At 38.5% G+C, this 19,266-nt stretch overlaps 1 protein-coding gene across 3 annotated transcripts in view; it reads right to left on the reverse strand.

The window, feature by feature from the left end:
- Positions 1–19,266, reverse strand: part of SNX24 (sorting nexin 24) — a 163,664-nt gene that overhangs the window by 67,061 nt on the left and 77,337 nt on the right. For 2 of the 3 annotated variants that reach the window (XM_020877553.2, XM_070465103.1), the window contains exon 2: positions 8,725–8,808. In XM_020877553.2, the coding sequence (XP_020733212.1) occupies positions 8,725–8,808 (84 nt within the window). Of the gene's footprint in view, positions 1–8,724; positions 8,809–10,515; positions 10,613–19,266 lie in introns of those variants that run through there. The other variant, XM_020877563.2, reaches the window with a different exon arrangement.

The raw sequence follows: 19,266 nt of genomic DNA on the forward strand, positions 1-19,266 counted from the left end.
TCATTTAGGAAGGAACCAGCACCAGGGTTCCTGGAAACCTTTGCGAATAAAAGGTTGGCTGGGAATGGACAGGAAACAGCCGGGAAGGCCACGCGAACTGTGTCCAGCAGTTTGCCAGGCGGGGATGTTTCCTCTCCACGCCGAGGATTTGGGCCAGGGATGGCAGAAGCTTTCAGGGACCCAGCGCTGCCACCGCAAACACCCTGGCAGAAGAGGGGCAGAGCCTGGGCTGGGGGAGCGAGGAGAAGGCTCTCGTCTTACCCTGCCACAGCCTGGGTCTGAGTCGTAAGGAAAGAACCCTACAACTTGTGTTTTAAGATACTATGCTAAGAGTGCACCTCCCCAGGTGGCACAGTGGTAAAGAATCCGCCTGCCATGCCGGAGATGTGGGATTCGATCCCTGGGTCAGGAAGATCCCCTGGAGGAGGGCATGGCAACCCACTCCAGGGTTCTTGCCTGGGAAATCCCATGCACAGAGGAGCCTGGAGAGCTCCAGCCATGGGGTCACTAAGACTTGGACACGACTGAGCCGCTGAGCTCGCACATGCATGCTAAGAGTGACCAGAGAACAGGGGCAAGTGCCACCTGGGGTTAAGTGAAGTGAAAGGAACTTGCTCAGTTGTGTCCGGCTCTTTGTGACCCCCTGGACTGCAGCCTGCCAGGCTCCTCCGTCCATGGGATTTTCCGGGCAAGGGTACTGGAGTAGGTTGCCATTTCCTTCTCCAGCAGATCTTCTCGACCCAGGGATCAGTCTCCCGCATTGTAGACAGACGCTTTACCATCTGAGCCACCAGGGAAGTGGTGAGACTTACTGTAAACTAAACTCCCACAATAAAAACTGCTCTTGCTGACCAAATATTCCCCCAGTAATTCATAAAAATGCATAATGTTCTCCAAATACCTCGTTTGCCAAATACCCAGTTAATGCCTAATATGTGCCCAACACTAACACACAGTGAGGAAGACACAAAAAACATGGTTCCTATTTTTATTTATTCATTCATTTTTTTCCTTCTAGTTTTTTTTTTTTTTTTTTGAGATTTTAGTGACACATAGCACTACCTAAGTTTAAGGTGTACAGTATGATGATTTTACTTACATACATCATGAAATGGTTGCCACAATAAGTTCAGTGACTATCTATCATTTCACATAAAATTAGAGAAATAAAAAAATATATTTCCTTGTGATGAGAACTTTTAGGATTTACTCTCTTAACAATGTTCATATATAATGTACAGCAGTGTTGATTATGTTTATCGTGATATACATTACATCCCTAGTACTTATTTATTTTATAACTGGAAGTTTGAATCTTTTGACTACCTTAATCCAATTCTATTTCCACCAAGACACTCCCTGACCCCTCACCCACTCCCGCCTCTGGTAACCACAAATTTGACTTCTTTTCTATGAGTTTGTTTTTGAAGTACAATTAACTACAAACACTACGTTAGCTCCTAGTACTGACTGGATATTTCTATGCAATATAAAATGATCACCTGGATAGTCTAGTTAAGGACACAGTTTCTAGTTTTTTAAAATGTATCTTCTAGTTAGATAAAACTTAGGGATAACTGAATTTTAACTGGGACTTCCCTGGTGGCTCAGATAGTAAGAATCTGTTTGCACTGCAGGAGACCTGGGTTCAATCCCTGGGTCAGAGAGATCTCCTGGAGAAAGGAATGGTTACCCACTCCAGTATTCCTTCCTGGAGAATTCCATGGACAGAGGATCCTGATAGGCTATAGTCCATGGGCTCGCAAAGAGTCAGACATGACTGAGTGACTAACACAACAAAAAAGTTTAAATTATCTCATGGCTGTTTTTAATTTAAGTAGAAATCTCCATTCTAAAAGGGAAAGGAGTTCCAAGGACAGAGAGAGTCAGGAATAAAAGAAACTCACCTTGAAGAAGAACCTGAAATGTTTCAGTTTTATAAACATATGAGAACACAGAGGGAAAGCAGTATGGCAAAGTCAGAGAGGCAGGGATCTTCATATACTGGGTGATGGGGAAGACTGGCTTGGCTGCCACTAGCATTTTCTTAGGAGAAGCAGAGAGAAAAACAGCCAGCCAGTAAAGGGGTATATGGTAGGCAGAATCCTGGTCCTCCCAAAGATGTCCGCGTCCTAATCCTTGGAACCTCTAAATAAATTACCTTATAGGTGTGATTAAAACAAGTACTTATAGATGGAAAGACTGGGCTTTCCTGATGGCTCAGCAGGTGAAGAATCTACCTGCCAATGCAGGAGATGCAGGTTCAACCTCTGGGTCAGGAAGATCCCCTGAAGAAAGGAATGGCTACCCACTCCAGTATTCTTGCCTGGAGAATCCCACGGACAGACGAGCCTGGAGGGCTACAGTCCATGGGGTGGCAGAGTCAGACCCAACTGGCAAGTAAGCTCATCCAGGTAGGCCCGATATAATCTCAAGGGGAGGCAGAAGTGTCTGGGTCAGAGAGAGGAGATGTGATGACAGGAAATAATGGAAACAGAAGATGTGCTTTCTGACTTTGAAGACAGAAGAAGGCCATGAAAAGTGACAGCCTCCAGAAGCTGGAAAAGGCAAGGAAACGGATTCTCTTCTGGAGCCCCCAGAATGAATATACCCCTACCGACACATTCAAAGTGAAATAACAAATGTCTTAAGCCACTACGTTTGTGATGATTTGGTACAACAGTAACAGAAAACTAATGCACAGTTTAAGATTTCTGGTTTTGATAGTCAACGTGCATTTCATCAAGTTGGTAGATAATACAAGCTCATTTCAGTGTTTTTGAGCTAAAAAATGAAGATGAAAATAGTACTTTAGGAAGATTATCTGGACCAGAAGATGAATAAAAAGAAAAGGATCTGAAATAGTTAAAGAAATACATGAAGTAGCAAGACACTGAATTGAGATGATAAGAGCAGAAAATGAAAAATTAAATGGCACATATTACAGAAGTTTGGAAGAATGAATCAATAGGCTTGTTGACACTCTGGAAATGAAAGAGAAAGATAGGAAAGACTTCCAAGGTTTCAAACCTTGTGGCTTCAGTGTGTGATGGGGGTAATGTAAGTGTCTAAGAGATGGACACCACAGTAATTGTAAAATGGATTGTACACATTGTACAATCCACATTGTAAAATGGAACCACACAATAGGAATTCTCAAGCTTCAATGAGCATGAAGGTCATCTGGGATGCTGGTTTAACATACAAATTTCTGGGCTCCATCACAGTGATTCAATTCAGCATGACTGGTGATGCCCAGGAATTTGTAATTTAATAACCATTTGTTTGGATTCAAGTCATCCAAAATTCATAGTTTGAAAAATAACCAATCAAGAAAAACTAAAAGAAAGTGAAATCAAATTCTTCCAGAGTGCTGGAAGAAAAACCAATCTTACATAAAATCTGGGAGTGAAAATAGACATATGTTTGAGATCATAAAAATGTTAAACTTTTATAATTTAAAATATCATAGCCAAAATAAAGAAGTCATAGTGAAAAGTAGTTTCATCAAGTGACTAATATTTTATTAATAGGCTATGCAAACTAACAAGCAAAAACAATGAAGGCCCTAGCAGATAAATGGGAAAGCACATAAATAGAATTCCGAAAGGAGGGACTACAATCAAAAATGTAAGAAATACCAACTAAAGCAGCAACAAGGCAACACACATTGCTTGCTAAGTAAACAAATATCGTGGGGGGGGGCTAATATTCAAAGCTAATGAGGTAATTTCATGCTTGCTGGTTGCATTATAAACCGGCTATAATCATTTTGTAAAAAAAAAATAATTTGGCAATACATAACCAAAGCTGTAAAAATAGTCATACTCTTTGACAGAGAATGCTCCTTTTGTAATCTAGCTCGAAACCGACTTGGGTATGGAAAAAAAAACAAAACTATATGTAATGAAGACTATCAACCATCAGAAGTTGACCATGTGATGCACATGATTTCATTTAGTCGTAAAATAATCCTAAGCAGTGAGCACTTTCATTGTTCCCACATTAAAACGAGGGAAATGGAGGCACTCAACTTGCTCAAAGGTAAAGGCAGGTTCAGGAACATTTCTGCCACCAGAAATTCTACACTGAGCTTTTATACCATATTATCACCATGAGGGAATCCTGCAACACAGTAGCATTTGTTCCATTAGAAAATGCAAGAAATGGAGAACAGTATGGAGATTCCTTAAAAAACTAGGAATAAAACTACCATATGACCCAGCAATTCCAATACTGGGCATATACCCTGGGGAAGCCATAACTGAAAAAGACACATATACCTCAAAGTTCACTGCAGCACTATGTACAATAGCTAGGACTTGTAAGCCACCTAGATGTCCATTGACAGATGAATGCATGAAGCAGTTGTGGTATATATACACAATGGAATACTACTCAGCTATAAAAAGGAATGCATTTGAGTTGGTTCTAATGAGATGGATGAACCTAGAGCCTATCACACGAAGTGAAGTTCAAGAAAGACAAATATATATTAATGCATACATATGGAATCTAGAAAGATGGTACTGATGAACCTATTTACAGGGCAGCAATGGAGATGCAGACATACAGAACAGACTTTTGGACACAGTGGGGGAGGGAGAGGTGGGAAAATTTGAGAGAGTAGCATAGAAATGCATTCATTACCGTATGTAAAGTAGATTGCTGGTGGGAATTTGCTGTGTGACAGAAGACCCAAAGGTGGTGCTCTCTAACAAGCTAGCGGGCTGGGATGGGGAATGAGGTGGGACGGAGCTTCAACAGGAAGGGGACATATGTATACCTATGGGTGATTCATGCTGATGCATGGCAGAAACCAACACAATAAAGTAAATAATTATCCTCCAAATAAAAACAAAATACAATTTAAAAAACTGCAAGACAAGGAAGGAAGGAAAATAGTAATTGTAGCAGCACAGTAGAAATATATGTGACTAACGGCTTACCCTGCTTATTTAACTTATATGTGGAGTACATCATGAGAAACGCTGGGCTGGAGAAGCACAAGCTGGAACCAAGATTGCCGGGAGAAATATCAATAACCTCAGATATGCAGATGACACCACCCTTATGGTAGAGAGTGAAGAGGAACTAAAAAGCCTCTTGATGAAAGTGAATGAGGAGAGTGAAAAAGTTGGCTTAAAGCTTAACATTCAGAAAACTAAGATCATGGTATCTGGTCCCATCACCTCATGGGAAATAGATGGGGAGACAGTGGAAACGGTGTCAGACTTTGTTTGGGCTCCAAAATCACTGCAGATGGTGACTGCAGCCATGAAATTAAAAGACACTTACTCCTTGGAAGGAAAGTTATGACCAACCTAGATAGCATATTAAAAAGCAGAGACATTACTTGGCCAACAAAGGTCCGTCTGGTCAAGGCTATGGTTTTTCCAGTGGTCATGTATGGATGTGAGAGTTGGACTGTGAAGAAAGCTGAGCACCGAAAAGTTGATGCTTTTGAACTATGGTGTTGGCAAAGACTCTTGAGAGTCCACTGGACTGCAAGGAGATCCAACCAGTCCATCCTGAAGGAGATCAGTCCTGGGTGTTCATTGGAAGGTCTGATGCTGAAGCTGAAACTCCAATACTTTGGCCACCTCATGTGAAGAGTTGACTCATTGGAAAAGACCCTGATGCTGGCAGGGGTTGGGGGCAGGAGGAGAAGGGGACGACAGAGGATGAGATGGCTGGATAGCATCACCGACTCGATGGACATGAGTTTGAGTAAACTCCGGGAGTTGGTGATGGACAGGGAGGCCTGGTGTGCTGCGATTCATGGGGTCGCAAAGAGTTGGACACGACTGAGTGACTAAACTGAACTGAATGGGTTACTTTCCCCACCTCCAAACTTTCTGCAAGATTTAGCTTTATTATCTAAAAATCAGCTTACTTGAGGGGAGGAAAATAAAGCACATAGGAAAGGAAAAAAAAAAAAACCTCCTGAATTTTTCAAAAAATTAGAAAGAAATCTTAAGAAAAGTGCAGAGGATGAGAATGTTTGAGAGAAGGATAATAATAATTATACAAAATTATGAGCTTGAGAGAAGTATAATAATAATCTTCAGATAATTATATAAACCATCAAATGAGTAATGGTTTTAGTTTGTCTCTAAATGGGCCTGTCAGTAAGCCAGGAGGAATTGTTGTGTGTTTGTGGTACACGGATATGAACCATGCATCTATTATTTTAAAAGGTGCAAAGCACTTATTAATAGTTCATATATGATTTTAGAATTAATTTGGGAACATTGGCTAAAAACTTTTAATAAGTGAGAAATACAATGTACAGTGTAAGAGAAATCAGGTTACTGGCAACAGAGCAAACTGCATCCACTGCAGAAATAATTGAATATTCAAAAAAATAATAATAATTGATTTAAAGAGAGAATATTCTATGTAAAAACAGAACAGTCAAAGTGCACAACAAATTCAAACATGGAAACTGAAGTACCAAAATTCTAATAAAAGGATAAAACTGTACAACATGGCAGCAATAATCAGTCAAGCTTGTGTATTCTGATTAAATTTTTGCCCATGTCAATCCTCCTGAACATACAACTTTACAGTCAGGATTACAGATTTATATGTATTTTTATACCCTGCCTTTATTTGCACTTTATTGCTTTTTAGTTGCCAAATCTAATACAATTAAAATGGAACAAATAAAGAGGACTTCGAACAGCCACTTTCTGCTCTGTAATACATACGATTCAGTGTCTCCCCACTAAAACTCTGCTGCACAATGTTATTTTTCTCTCCAAATCCCTGTAATCATGTTTTAACGAGGCTGCTAAAACCATGCAAAATTGAGAGATTTGAGAATTTCTCTTTTCTCTTAATTCTAATCATCTTGATGATATAATTTTAAGAGTACCTCAAATTATTAACAGAACTGCAGAAGTTGAGAGAAGCATCCTAGGAAATCTAGGAAATTTTTCCTGACTGTGAGAATCAAAGAACTTGCCTATAATCACTGGGGAGAGGGTCCTCTTCTGGAGAAGAAAATAAATCGCAATAGAGAAGAGAGCATGAGCGACCCTCCACAGATAAGCAGCATGGGCAGCCTCTTGCTCACGGCGGGCCTAATTGGCAGTCACCCAGCTGTGCCTCGTGTGGAGTTGGCCCCCAAGTATCTTGGGGGACAGCTGGGCTGTGCTGGGGTCATGGAGACCTGGCAGGGAAGGAAGGAGGCTGGCATGTGACAGGCTGCCGGGTCCTGACTACTGCATCAGAGGCCGGGGAGGGGGAGGAGTTCAGGTTTTAATTTCATTGTATGGACAGATTTCCTAAGGTCCCCTGCAGAAATCTCTACAAGCGAACAAAACCAGAATTCCTTGAGAAGGAAGTGAAGCCCAGACTCCAGGTTTGTTTCTCTGTGAGGCCCTTGGGTGGGGGGAGCTTTTTGTAAAGTCGGCTGGCAATGCCCAGCCTGATTCTGTGCTTCACCTGTGCTGTTTCTCGTGGAAATAAACCTGGTTGTAACACAACTTTAAGTAGAAAATTCAATGTTAATTATCCCTTGCTATCCTAATGGAAAAGTGTACAGATAACTGATAGCTCCTCAAACAAGGGGAGAAAAAGCCTTACTCACTTCCCAGTATAATCTGTTTCAAGTTTTTACTCAATACTCTTGATTATAAAATAAAAATTTTAAGTTTTAAAAATGCTACCAAAAAAATGCTACACAGCTTGTAATACAGAGTAAGCCTACTACCACATCATTTACTCACTGATATTTCCCAGAAAAATTTAAGTTGTCCTTAATGAAATTAAAAGCATAGATTATTTCTGAACATACTATCATTCCATCCAGCTTTTTTTCCCCTATGTAACTTCTTACCTTGAAGAAATTGAACTGTGCCACACATTTTATATATGTGTGTGTATATAATAATACATATTCATATACAGGAAGTATATATACATACATATATATATATACAAAGATATGAAAATGTATGTATATGAAAGAAAAATGTTAAAACTGGGTTAACTCATATGTGGTGATTTCCTGGGCAATTTCATGAGATATTTCTAGTTATTAAGGCATTTTAACACTTTAATAATAATTTATAACCTGTAAAATATTAAAATTTGATAGAAAAAAAGAAGCATTCTCTCTTCTACGTTTCACTGACCGTTTTTCTAAAACGTCAGCTATTCTTTTCGCTTTCTTATTCCTTTTCTCAAAGACTTTAATGAAGTGGTTCTAAGAACTGAAAAACCAATCTTGTAACATGGCCTTGCTAATTCAAAAGAAAGCCTTGAGCCCACTTTACATGATACCCAAACAGTCCTTGAATACATGAGACATAGATTTCATCTTTTTCAGATAAATTTAAGTATAAGTTGATTTTGATGAATTTATTTCTAGTAAAATAATCATTTGACTTTCCTCCCTTTTTGTAAAGCTTTAAGTATATTTTATGGATAAAACAGGATCTGGGTCTTATTCTTTCTGAACCTACAACACCCAACATAGTAAACTACAGTTTGCCATCACACATCTATTTATGCAAAAGATCTTAACGGAAAATCCACCTACTCAGAAAGCATACCTTTGAAAGGACTGAACAATTCATTTTAAAAGGAAATTTACTTCATGATAAAAGAAAAATCATACTGTTCTCAGAACAGTTAAAGCTCTAAGGAACCACAGAAAGCGGTCTTAATGTTATACCATCTGCCCTGTAGAGAAGAGCTGGGGGGAGAAGTTACCTTTTTGTGCAGAGCATGAAATTCGCTGTACCTTTTTTCAACAAAATGTTTTCTTCCATTCATTAGAACTTCTATCTTAAACACCTAAAGGAAAAAAATAAAAAAGATTAATTCCACCAGTTCCAAACCCTCAATTGTCTGATGTGGTAAGTTTGTGACCATGATATATTTCATCCCTTTAATTACAGTAGCTGATCCCCCAAAACCCAGAAGGCTCAGGAGACCCTGGCCCAACAGCACTGATTAATGAGCCCTGGAGCCAAATGCTCACTAACAAAGGACAGCAACCCTGCAAACGTGTTTAAAAATAGAGGCGACTTAAATGCCTTAAAACGCTCCTTAACTTTTTAATCAGAGAAGACTCCTCTCCTAAAATTATTTCACTAAATGCACATGATGGCATCAAAATACAAGTGTGATGCCACAGAAACAGTCTGTCAAAAATCACAGCCCATTATGGGTATTTCAATGACGGCAGTGCTGTGTCATCTTTAAGACAACCAAGCAAACAGTAGTACATTTTAGGTTAATTTCTTTCTAACCTGCATATTCATCTCCAGTCTCAGCTGGGCTTATTCTGCTGTTTGCAAAATGGGGAAAATGTAGTAAAGGTTCGTTTTCCGTCCATGGTACAAGTGACAGCTTGTGCTCCCACCTTCAGGAGGTTGAAAGGCCAGATGAAAAGGCTCTCTGGGTGCACTAATTAGTAAGCACTAACATGACACTTTCTTGATTCTTAGGTCATGGGTCAAGACTGGGAACAAGGGATGAGGAATATAGTGAAATGCTCATGAGAACACAACACTAAGGTAGGTGGGGGAAGGATGCTAGGCAGGAGCTGAAGAGCAGATGCTCTGTATTTCCAAGAGTTTGTCTTTGGTTCTGTCTGCTTTGCTGAGGGAAAGTCTGTCAATCACCAAGTTGAAGGAGAATTGTTCCATGACTTAGAAATGGTTTTCCATTTCAATTGCCCCTTTGAAGGAAACAAAACTGAAGTTGAGGTCACGTGACACTAAAGAGTGTTAAACACATTATGCTAACCCTAAAAAGAATTACTTAAGGCAAGCCTATGAGATACAAGATCACACATCTTCATTATGAAAATAGCTCTCTATGGCTCTAAATTTCTGCCTTACATGTAAATATGACTGTTTTGGAAAGCCAGAAATTATGTCACCAAACATAAAATGTGTCCATAGTTTTGTACTTCTTCCAATTAGAAACAAAATCTTCTGTTCCATGACTCAGTTTAAGAAACCTGCTTTTATTAAATAAGTGTTACATTTTTATCAATTTAACCAACTGTTCTTTTTTTCTCAAGAAATCCCTCTAAAAAATACTTTTCTTTGGTGAATTAGTGAAAATATTTTCTTCAAAAAACATATGCATATCCTTCAGCCTCTAAGATATATGTACATTATTTTTTAGAAAAAAAAAATTTGTTTACTAGTTCACTAAAGCAAATCCGTCTTCTTCAAAGACCCTTCAAAGCCAGGAATACAATGAGAAAATCACCCTGAGAAATGCAAACAAAAGAAGCACAGCTTCAACTCAGGGGCCTGGTTAATAGAAATCAGAGTCTCCTTTTTAGTGTCAGGTCTCAGATTTAAATCAGGACAATGTGGGAGCAATGGAAGTACTTTCTATCTGCAGAGCTGTATGAAATAGATGAAGTTACGTTCTGAGTTCAGTTACTTGAGGCTTCATCACAAAAACCACCACTTTAATTGGCACGTTTGCTGAAGAACCCATAGAAGGAGAAAGTGGAAGACTCACAAAGGCTCAACTTACTAGGTCGCCCATCAGGTGCTCCGTCCTGAAGGCCACAGATAAGACACGTTACACAGCAGCTGCCTCATGGAATGTCACCCCTTCTATCGACAAGATGGCTCCATCACCAAGTTCCACAGTTCCTTCACACAATCACTAAATTTCACTTTGGCGGGGAGGGGCCGGGGTGTACGTAACACACATAGACACACAGAGAAAACTATGTGATAAATTTTCATTCTAATATCTTTATTGGGTTGCTATTTTTAAAATGCACAATATACCTAACACTGTTAAGACGTTTTTCTTTTAAATGGGAAAACACCTTGGGAAGGAAGTTTCTTAATCAGAATTTCCAGGACAATATGAAGCAAGAAATGGAGTCCACTTAATAAATCTTATGTTCCTAAATTCCATAGCAGACCTACTTTTTTTTCTTAATAGTTTCTGACACACGTTGTCCCTGCTGCCAGGAAAACATTTTCCCTCTTGTCTTTCCTGGCAAACTCCTAGGAGTTGTTATCTACCTCTGAGGTGGGGGCAGCACAGACGATATTTGGAATGAATGTACGGTATCTGGCTTTCACTCTTTTCAGTTATTTAACAGATATTTACTGAAGGACTGCAACGTGCCCAGGAGTTGTTCGAAGCTCTGAGGATTCAGCAGAGAACAAGACAAGCAAGAGCCCAAACTTCATGGAGCACACCTCCTTTAGAGTATCCAGTGAGGAAGGCAGATCATAAACATATAAAAACACGGAGCAGTCGAGAAACAAAAGTGCAGTGAAGAATACAGCGGGGTAACATAGAGCTGGACAAGGGTGCCGTTTTAGACACTGTGGTAAGAAGAGGTCTCTCTGAACACAGAGGCAGTGAGGGGTACAAAGTCTGACAGGAAATACCAGGAAAAAGTGTATGCGGGAGTTGAATATGGGTGCCTCTGGATTTTCAGACTGGGTGGACAAGGATTGTTTGTTTCTGTTCCTTCCTCCCGCCCCCCCATATATTTAAGGTAAAGCCTACGGCAGGGTGATTTCCATTTCTGGTCAAGATCGAGTAACAGTGTCCAATAACCTTCCCAGTTGAAACTGGCTGAAGAATCCAGAGAAGGAGAAACAATTACACAATTGGACAAAATAAGTGGGAGAACTGGCTCTTAAGACATTGGACATGGGGAAATGAATGACACTGAGAGATGGGAAAGAGTGATTCCTAAGATTATCCCAGGCCATTAGGGGCAGGGAGGAGAGAGTGACAGGAAGCCATGGCGATTTCCGGGGCACTGTTTTGGAGAGGGGTGAGCCACAGATGAAGGAAATTTCTGTGACTTGCCAGAGGTCTCCCTCCAGCATTCAGTTGAATCCTCATCAGCACAAGAGACTGAGGAAACTACCCAAGGACAGAAGAGATTAGAGACACCAGCGCTCAGGGCTCCCAGACACCTGGGCATAGCGCTTGTTTCCAAAAGCCAAGGCAGAAAACCTCTTAATTCAAGAAGCACTCATTAGAGAGCTCACAGAGGCTAAGAAAGCTAAAAAAAGCTAAAAGCTTTTCTAATCCAGAGTAACAAACCTTAAAAGCAAGACCTGAAGAGAGTAAACTGTTTCTGAGTAACTTAACCACTTGCCAGAACAAAGTTCAAGAATATTTTTGAGAGCATGAAAATGTTCAGTACGCTACAAGACAAAATGTACAAAGCCTGGCATTTAATCCAAAAGAAGCAAGAAAATTCAACACATAATGACAAGAAAAAACAGTAACTAGAAACTAGTCCAGAAATGACACAGATGATAAAACCAGTAGATTAAAGCATTAACTTGTTATAAGAAAATTTCTTATGTTCAAGAATCTAGAAGAAAGGTTGACTGTGTTAAGTGGAGGCATGGAAGATATAAACAAGACTTAGATAACAGGTCTGGGTCCTACTGAAAAGTAAAAAATGTCTACGAATAAAAATATACATATACTTGAGGAGATTAGCAGCAGGTAAGACACTACAGAAGAAAAGATAAGTAAAGTTAAAAATCCAGCAGTAGCAACTTAAATCAACAAAGCATTTATGAACCATGGGACAACTTTAAACATCAAAGTGCATGTATAATTAGAGTACTCATAGGAGAGGTGAGATGTGGGGAGAGAGGTTGGGGAGAAAGACAAATATGTTTGAAGAAATCTTGATCAAGAATTTCCCCAATTCAGGCTTCAGCAATATGTGAACCGAGAACTTCCAGATGTTCAAGCTGGTTTTAGAAAAGGCAGAGGAACCAGAGATCAAATTGCCAACATCTGCTGGATCATCGAAAAAGCAAGAGAGTTCCAGAAAAACATCTATTTCTGCTTTATTGACTATGCCAAAGCCTTCAACTGTGTGGATCACAATAAACCTTGGAAAATTCTGAAAGATATGGGAATACCAGACCACCTGACCTGCCTCTTGAGAAACCTGTATGCAGGTCAGGAAGTAACAGTTAGAACTGGACGTGGAACAACAGACTGGTTCCAAATAGGAAAAGGAGTACATCAAGGCTGTATATTGTCACCCTGCTTATTTAACTTATATGCAGAGTACATCATGAGAAACGCTGGGCTGGAAGAAGCACAAGGTGGAATCAAGATTGCTGGGAGAAATATCAATAAATTCAGATATGCAGATAACACCACCCTTATGGCAGAAAGTGAAGAGGAACTAAAAAGCCTCTTGATGAAAGTGAAAGAGGAGAGTGAAAAAGTTGGCTTAAGGCTCAACATTCAGAAAACTAAGATCATGGCATCTGGTCCCATCACCTCATGGGAAATAGATGGGGAGACAGTGGAAACAGTGTCAGACTTTATTTTTTGGGGTTCCAAAATCACTGCAGATGGTGACTGCAGCCATGAAATTAAAAGACGCTTACTCCTTGGAAGGAAAGTTATGACCAACCTAGATAGCATATTAAAAAGCAGAGACATTACTTGGCCAACAAAGGCTCATCTGGTCAAGGCTATGGTTTTTCCAGGGGTCATGTATGGATGTGAGAGTTGGACTATGAAGAAAGCTGAGCACCAAAAAATTGATGCTTTTGAACTGTAGTGTTGGAGAAGACTCTTGAGAGTCCCTTGGACTGCAAGGAGATCCAACCAGTCCATCCTAAAGGAGATCAGTCCTGGATATTCATTGGAAGGATTGATGCTGAGGCTAAAACTCAAATACTTTGGCCACCTCATGTGAAGAGCTGACTCATTGGAAAAGACCCTGATGCTGGGAGGGATTGGGGGCAGGAGGAGAAGGGGACAACAGAGGATGAGATGGCTGGATGGCATCACCGACTCGATGGACATGAGTTTGAGTAAACTCTGGGAGTTGGTGATGGACAGGGAGGCCTGGCGTGCTGCAATTCATGGGGTTCGCAAAGAGTCAGACACGACTGAGGGACTGAAGTGAACTGATAAACTTGTAAGTCCAAGATGACCAATGGACCCAAATACAAGAAACAGGGGAAAAAAACCCAAGGCAAAACATAATCTAATTGTTAAAAACCAGTAAGAAAGAGAAAACCTGAAAAGCTGCCAGAAAACAGAGATATCACATAGAAAAGAGAGATAAGCTTGAGAGCAAATTTTTCAAATGTTTCTATAAATAACCAACCCTGTAAGAGTGAGTCAATGCATACATATTTCGGTTATGTAAACATGTTCTATGTAAACTGGCATATATAAAATCAACATACAATTTAGTGTTAAACTTTTAATCATTAAAGTGTTTAGGTAACTTTTCCCAAATAGTAAGACCAATAATAACAACAACAATAACAAAGGCTTTTATAATACTTCTACGCAGGCACTGCTCCAAGCTCCTTTATCATGACAATTACTCATTTAATTTTTATAACCACCAGTCACGGGATAGGTAGTATGATCCCCATTTTACCGGCAAGGAAACTGAAGCATGGGTTAAGTATCTTGCCCATGGTAGCTACATTTTGAACTCAGTGATTTGGTTCCTGAATCTGCCTTGTTAGCCACTGCACAATACTAATTCCCAATGAACAGACTCCCTTATAGCCCTGTTCACTGGGGGAAAAGAAACACCCGCAAGTGGGGAAACACTCTGGAGTGAGAACTATGCCTTCCATCCAGTCTCTGCTCAAGGCGCAACCTAGGACCCTTGGCAGAGAGGGTGGTGGTGATGCTGGCATGAGGAACTTACCCCTAACTACAGCCTATGCCCCTCTCAAACAAACACTGATCTATATAGAAGGAACACAATTCTGCAGAGTAGAAACACTTCTCTCGCCAGGATCTGTGCCCACCACCCCCTCAGTCAGTCTTACATTGTTGTCCCAAATCTCAGTTCGTATGGTTTTGCTACAAAAACATATGCTTACAAGGAAGACTCTTCATAAGTCCAAAGCAAATAAACCGAAAAGCATGTTTAATACATAAGAGACTTGGATAAACCATATTAAGTTTTTTATTTGGATCCGTGTAAGCTACGTGTTTCCTTTCAGAAAGTGTCTATACTCATATAAGCTCTTTATGTACATATAAGTTATTTTCTTAATACAACTGTAGCTAGAGTATATAGTTCTACTACTTTTGTTTTTCCTACTACTTTTATTTTCTACTTTACTTACTTAATACATAGACACCTTCATTAATGAGCACATTTTGACATACTTCATTCTTTAATGGCCACATAGTACTACCATGTATGCTGTTTCCACACTTTATTTAATTAGGACCCTAATCAAGGTGAATATTAAGTTACTGGAGTATTTTTCACTGTATATTTTTAATATGTTTATATACATTTATTTATATAAACATGTACATATATATTTATTTATGTCTACATATACCTATATTTTACTTATATATGTTAACGATTAATGTATCTGTATAGATATACACATCTCATTCTTGTTCCTGTGTATGAACTTACACACATACATACAGAAGATAAATTACCAAAAATTTTACCAAATTCATCCCCCTCAAATGTACTAAGTTACCCTGCCACCAAAAGGATATGGAACGCCTGGCTCATCCTGACCAACACTGGCTACCAGTCACTTTGGCAGTATGATGAGGAAATGAGAATGAATTGGGAATATTTTGCCCAGGGTTTATAGTAGCGTAAGTTTCCATTCCAACTGTCTTACATAAAATCACATAGAGACCTGACCTATTCGTCTAGCTCTCTACTCTTGGAGACATCCTTGCCTTCAGAGATTTCTAGAAATTCCTCTGTATAAAGCAAGGGAAGCTTCATGTAACTAAATAAACATATTAAGATTTTCATTTAAGTTTGTTTAAAAAACACTATACTGTTCATGCGACTATTCTGGCCACAGTCCTAAGAACATTATTAAGTCCTTAGACTTCCAATTGAAAAGAAAAATAAATATTACTTTAAATAGAAGATTTCAATTTGTAAGTGCGGCTTTGACTACATGTTAGTCAGTTTTTTTTTTCCCCCAGTTCAATAACATCTCTGAAGTTAAACTGTAAATCAATGATAAAATATTTTATAATTTGGTTTACACCCAGTTTTTTCAGGAATGTACCTTAGAAAAACAAAATAATCTTAAGCTAAAGAAGGACTTAACTTATGTTCTAGGTTGAATGATCTCTGTCTTCAGAAGCTTGTATCTTTCATAGTCATTTATTTTCAACAGAAGAAAAAAAAGTTTTTGCACCTAAAAGTGTCTAATAATTAACTTTTAGGTGCCTTACAAATATGGAGACTCTATATAAAATTAAAGTTTTAAGTCCAGTCTTCCAAGAAGTTTGGTCACTAATGCATTATAATAAGGATATACTAAAGCATTATACTGAGAATACACATAAAGGTACACTATCAGCTTCAAAATGACTTTCCTTCATATATATACATATACATACTAGGCAAATTTTCTACCAGGAAGATGGGAAGGTGCTTGTCTCAGACATGCAGGAGGGAGAATATTTTAGGTACTATGTTTATGAAATTCTCCTTGAAGATTTTTTCAAAAAAGGAATTCAAAAAAGCAGCCAAGAATCAGTGGAAATCTAGAAACAATATGCGGGTATTGGGGAATCCTAAAATCCCAATTTTGCAGCCTAAAAAAGTATTCAAATTAGAGTAAGAAGCCAAAGGGTTCCAAGAAGAATGCTTTCAAGAACAAAATGGGTATGATTAACACCTATTATCATTAATGAGGTTTTAGTGATAGCATCAAACCATTCACCTTTCTCTGTTAAGAAAAAAAAGGGCTTAAGAATTTCAAGAAAACCAACTAAACAAAACTGTATACAATGTACAGTTCCAAATATAAAGCTTTAAAATAAATGCAACATGACCTGAAACAGTTTAGAGAATTAAGAATGTCAAGACTTCCCTGGTGGTCCAGAGATTAAGACTTCACCTCCCAATGCTGGGGGTGAGGGTTACCCTGGTTAGGGAGCTAAGATCTTACATACCTCACAGTGAAAAACCAAAACATAAGACAGAAACAATATAAGACAAATTCAATAAAGACTTTAAAAAATAGTACACATAAAAAAAAAAAAAAAAAAAAAAAAACCCTGAACAAGACTGTCCATTTGAAGCAATGCTTGAAACATTCTCCATTGAGCAATATAGGTTAACAATTTATAAGGCTACCTTTCCTTCTTTACAATTCCCGAAACTTGATTACATGGTGAAAACATAAATAAATATCTGTACACACACATATTTAATTATCATACAGGAACATTATTGTACTCAGCTTTTAGAATCAATCTACACAACAGAGAAGACAATTATTTTTACAGAACAGACTGCAAATATTTTTTGTGTAAAAACTAATGGCATAACTAGCAGAAAACGAGAGGTGAGTGGGGAAGGAACTGGTGTAAAGGAAGTAAATGGAGTCCAAACCTTTCTATCTTACATAATTGACAGTCAAAGCATGCTGCTTAAAAGTTGGTGAATGAAAGTTGTTCAAGTTACAGAGTAACAAATATAAAGTCATAATGTTGATTTTAATTATGAAATTAAAATCATATAATAGTGAAAATGGAGTAGAGGAGAGTTTAATACAGGAGTGGAATCAACTCAATTCATATTTCTAAGAGATTATAAGGGACACAGAGATTTTCCAAGACACCAAGAAATAGAGATTCGGATATATTATTAATACTTACAGTAACATTGCTTAAAATAAATTAGTAACTTTTCAACTAACTTCTGGTTCTAGAAGGTATTAGACATTTTATTTTTCCTTTTACAAGTTTATGAAATGTTGAAATTTTTTTCCTTGTATATGAAGTACTTTCAGATAACCTAAAAATGACATAACCTCTGCTAAATGTTTTTGTTTTACAGCTCTCTGGTTATAAATGAAAGATTCTCTTGAGTCTATGAATATTTACAGAATTACAGGTTTTCAGTATAAACCCTACTACTGACTAATTTTAGCTGCAGCTCCCTGACTGATTACTTGATTATGAAAAGTCTTCATTTTTCTTTTCCTTTTCAGCCACATCTATGACACAAACCCAATCAATCAATTCAGGATGAGGGAAAAAATGCACTCAAATACATCAGGTCATACAGATTGATTGGTTAACATAGTTTTTCATTAGCTTCAATATCATATAACTTTAACTTAGATTTTATATAAAATGTGAGTGCTGCTAGTTCTTTGCTTACCTGAATTGTTCTGGCAATAAATTTTATATGGCATATTATGTTAAACAATTAAGCATTCTGGAAGATAGATGCTATGTGAACCTTATTATTTTATTTTATGACCTGCTTTGAAAGAAGGAAAGTAGATAAATAAATTTTATCTGCACTACGTCCTAACTTGGGCAAATCTCTTAAGTTTCTTTGAGCCACAGTACCTTCATTAATAAAATACAGAAGATGAAATGATACCTATTGTATTAGTTTGTCAAATAATAAATGTCTTGGTGCTTTGTAAGATGCTCTGAAATGGAATGCAAAATTGCTAACTATGAACACTATATTATCCCCCAAATAAAAATTTTAAAAACTTGCTAACTATGAAGCGAAGATATCACTTTGCCAACAAAGGTTCACCTAGTCAAAGCTATGGTTTTTCCAGTAGTCATGTACTGGGGTCACAAAGAGTCGGACACAACTGAGCGACTGAAGTGAACTGAACAGAACGGATGCAGATGATACCACTCTAATGGCAGAAAGCAAAGAGGAACTAAAGAGCCTCTTGATGAAGGTGAAAGAGGAGAGTGAAAAAGCTGGCTTAAAACTCAACATTCAAAGAGAACTAAGATCATGGCATCTGGTCTCATTACTTCATGGTAAATAGAAGGGGAAAAAATGGAAGCAGTGATGGATTTTATTTTCTTCAACTCCAAAATCACTGCAGGTGGTGACTGTAGCCATGAAACTAAAAGACGCTTGCTCCTTGGAAGGAAAGCTATGACAAACCTAGACAGCATATTAAAAAGCAGAGACATCACTTTGCTGAAAAAGGTCCATATAGTCAAAGCTATGGTTTTTCCAGTAGTCATGTATGGATGTGAGAGTTGGACCATAAAGAAGGCTGAACACTGAAGAACTAATGCTTTCAAACTGTGGTGCTGGAGAAGACTCTTGAGAGTCCCTTGGACTGCGAGGAGATCAAACCAGTCAATCCTAAAGGAAATCAACCCTGAATATTCATTGGAAGGATTGATGCTGATGCTGAAGCTCCAATACTTTGGGCACCTGATGCAAAGCTCCAATACTTTGGCCACTTGATGCTGGGAAAGACTGAAGGTAAAAGAAGAGGGTGGCAAAGG

Source organism: Odocoileus virginianus, chromosome 3 (assembly GCF_023699985.2).
Source record: "Odocoileus virginianus isolate 20LAN1187 ecotype Illinois chromosome 3, Ovbor_1.2, whole genome shotgun sequence".
Classification (NCBI taxonomy): Eukaryota; Metazoa; Chordata; class Mammalia; order Artiodactyla; family Cervidae; genus Odocoileus; species Odocoileus virginianus.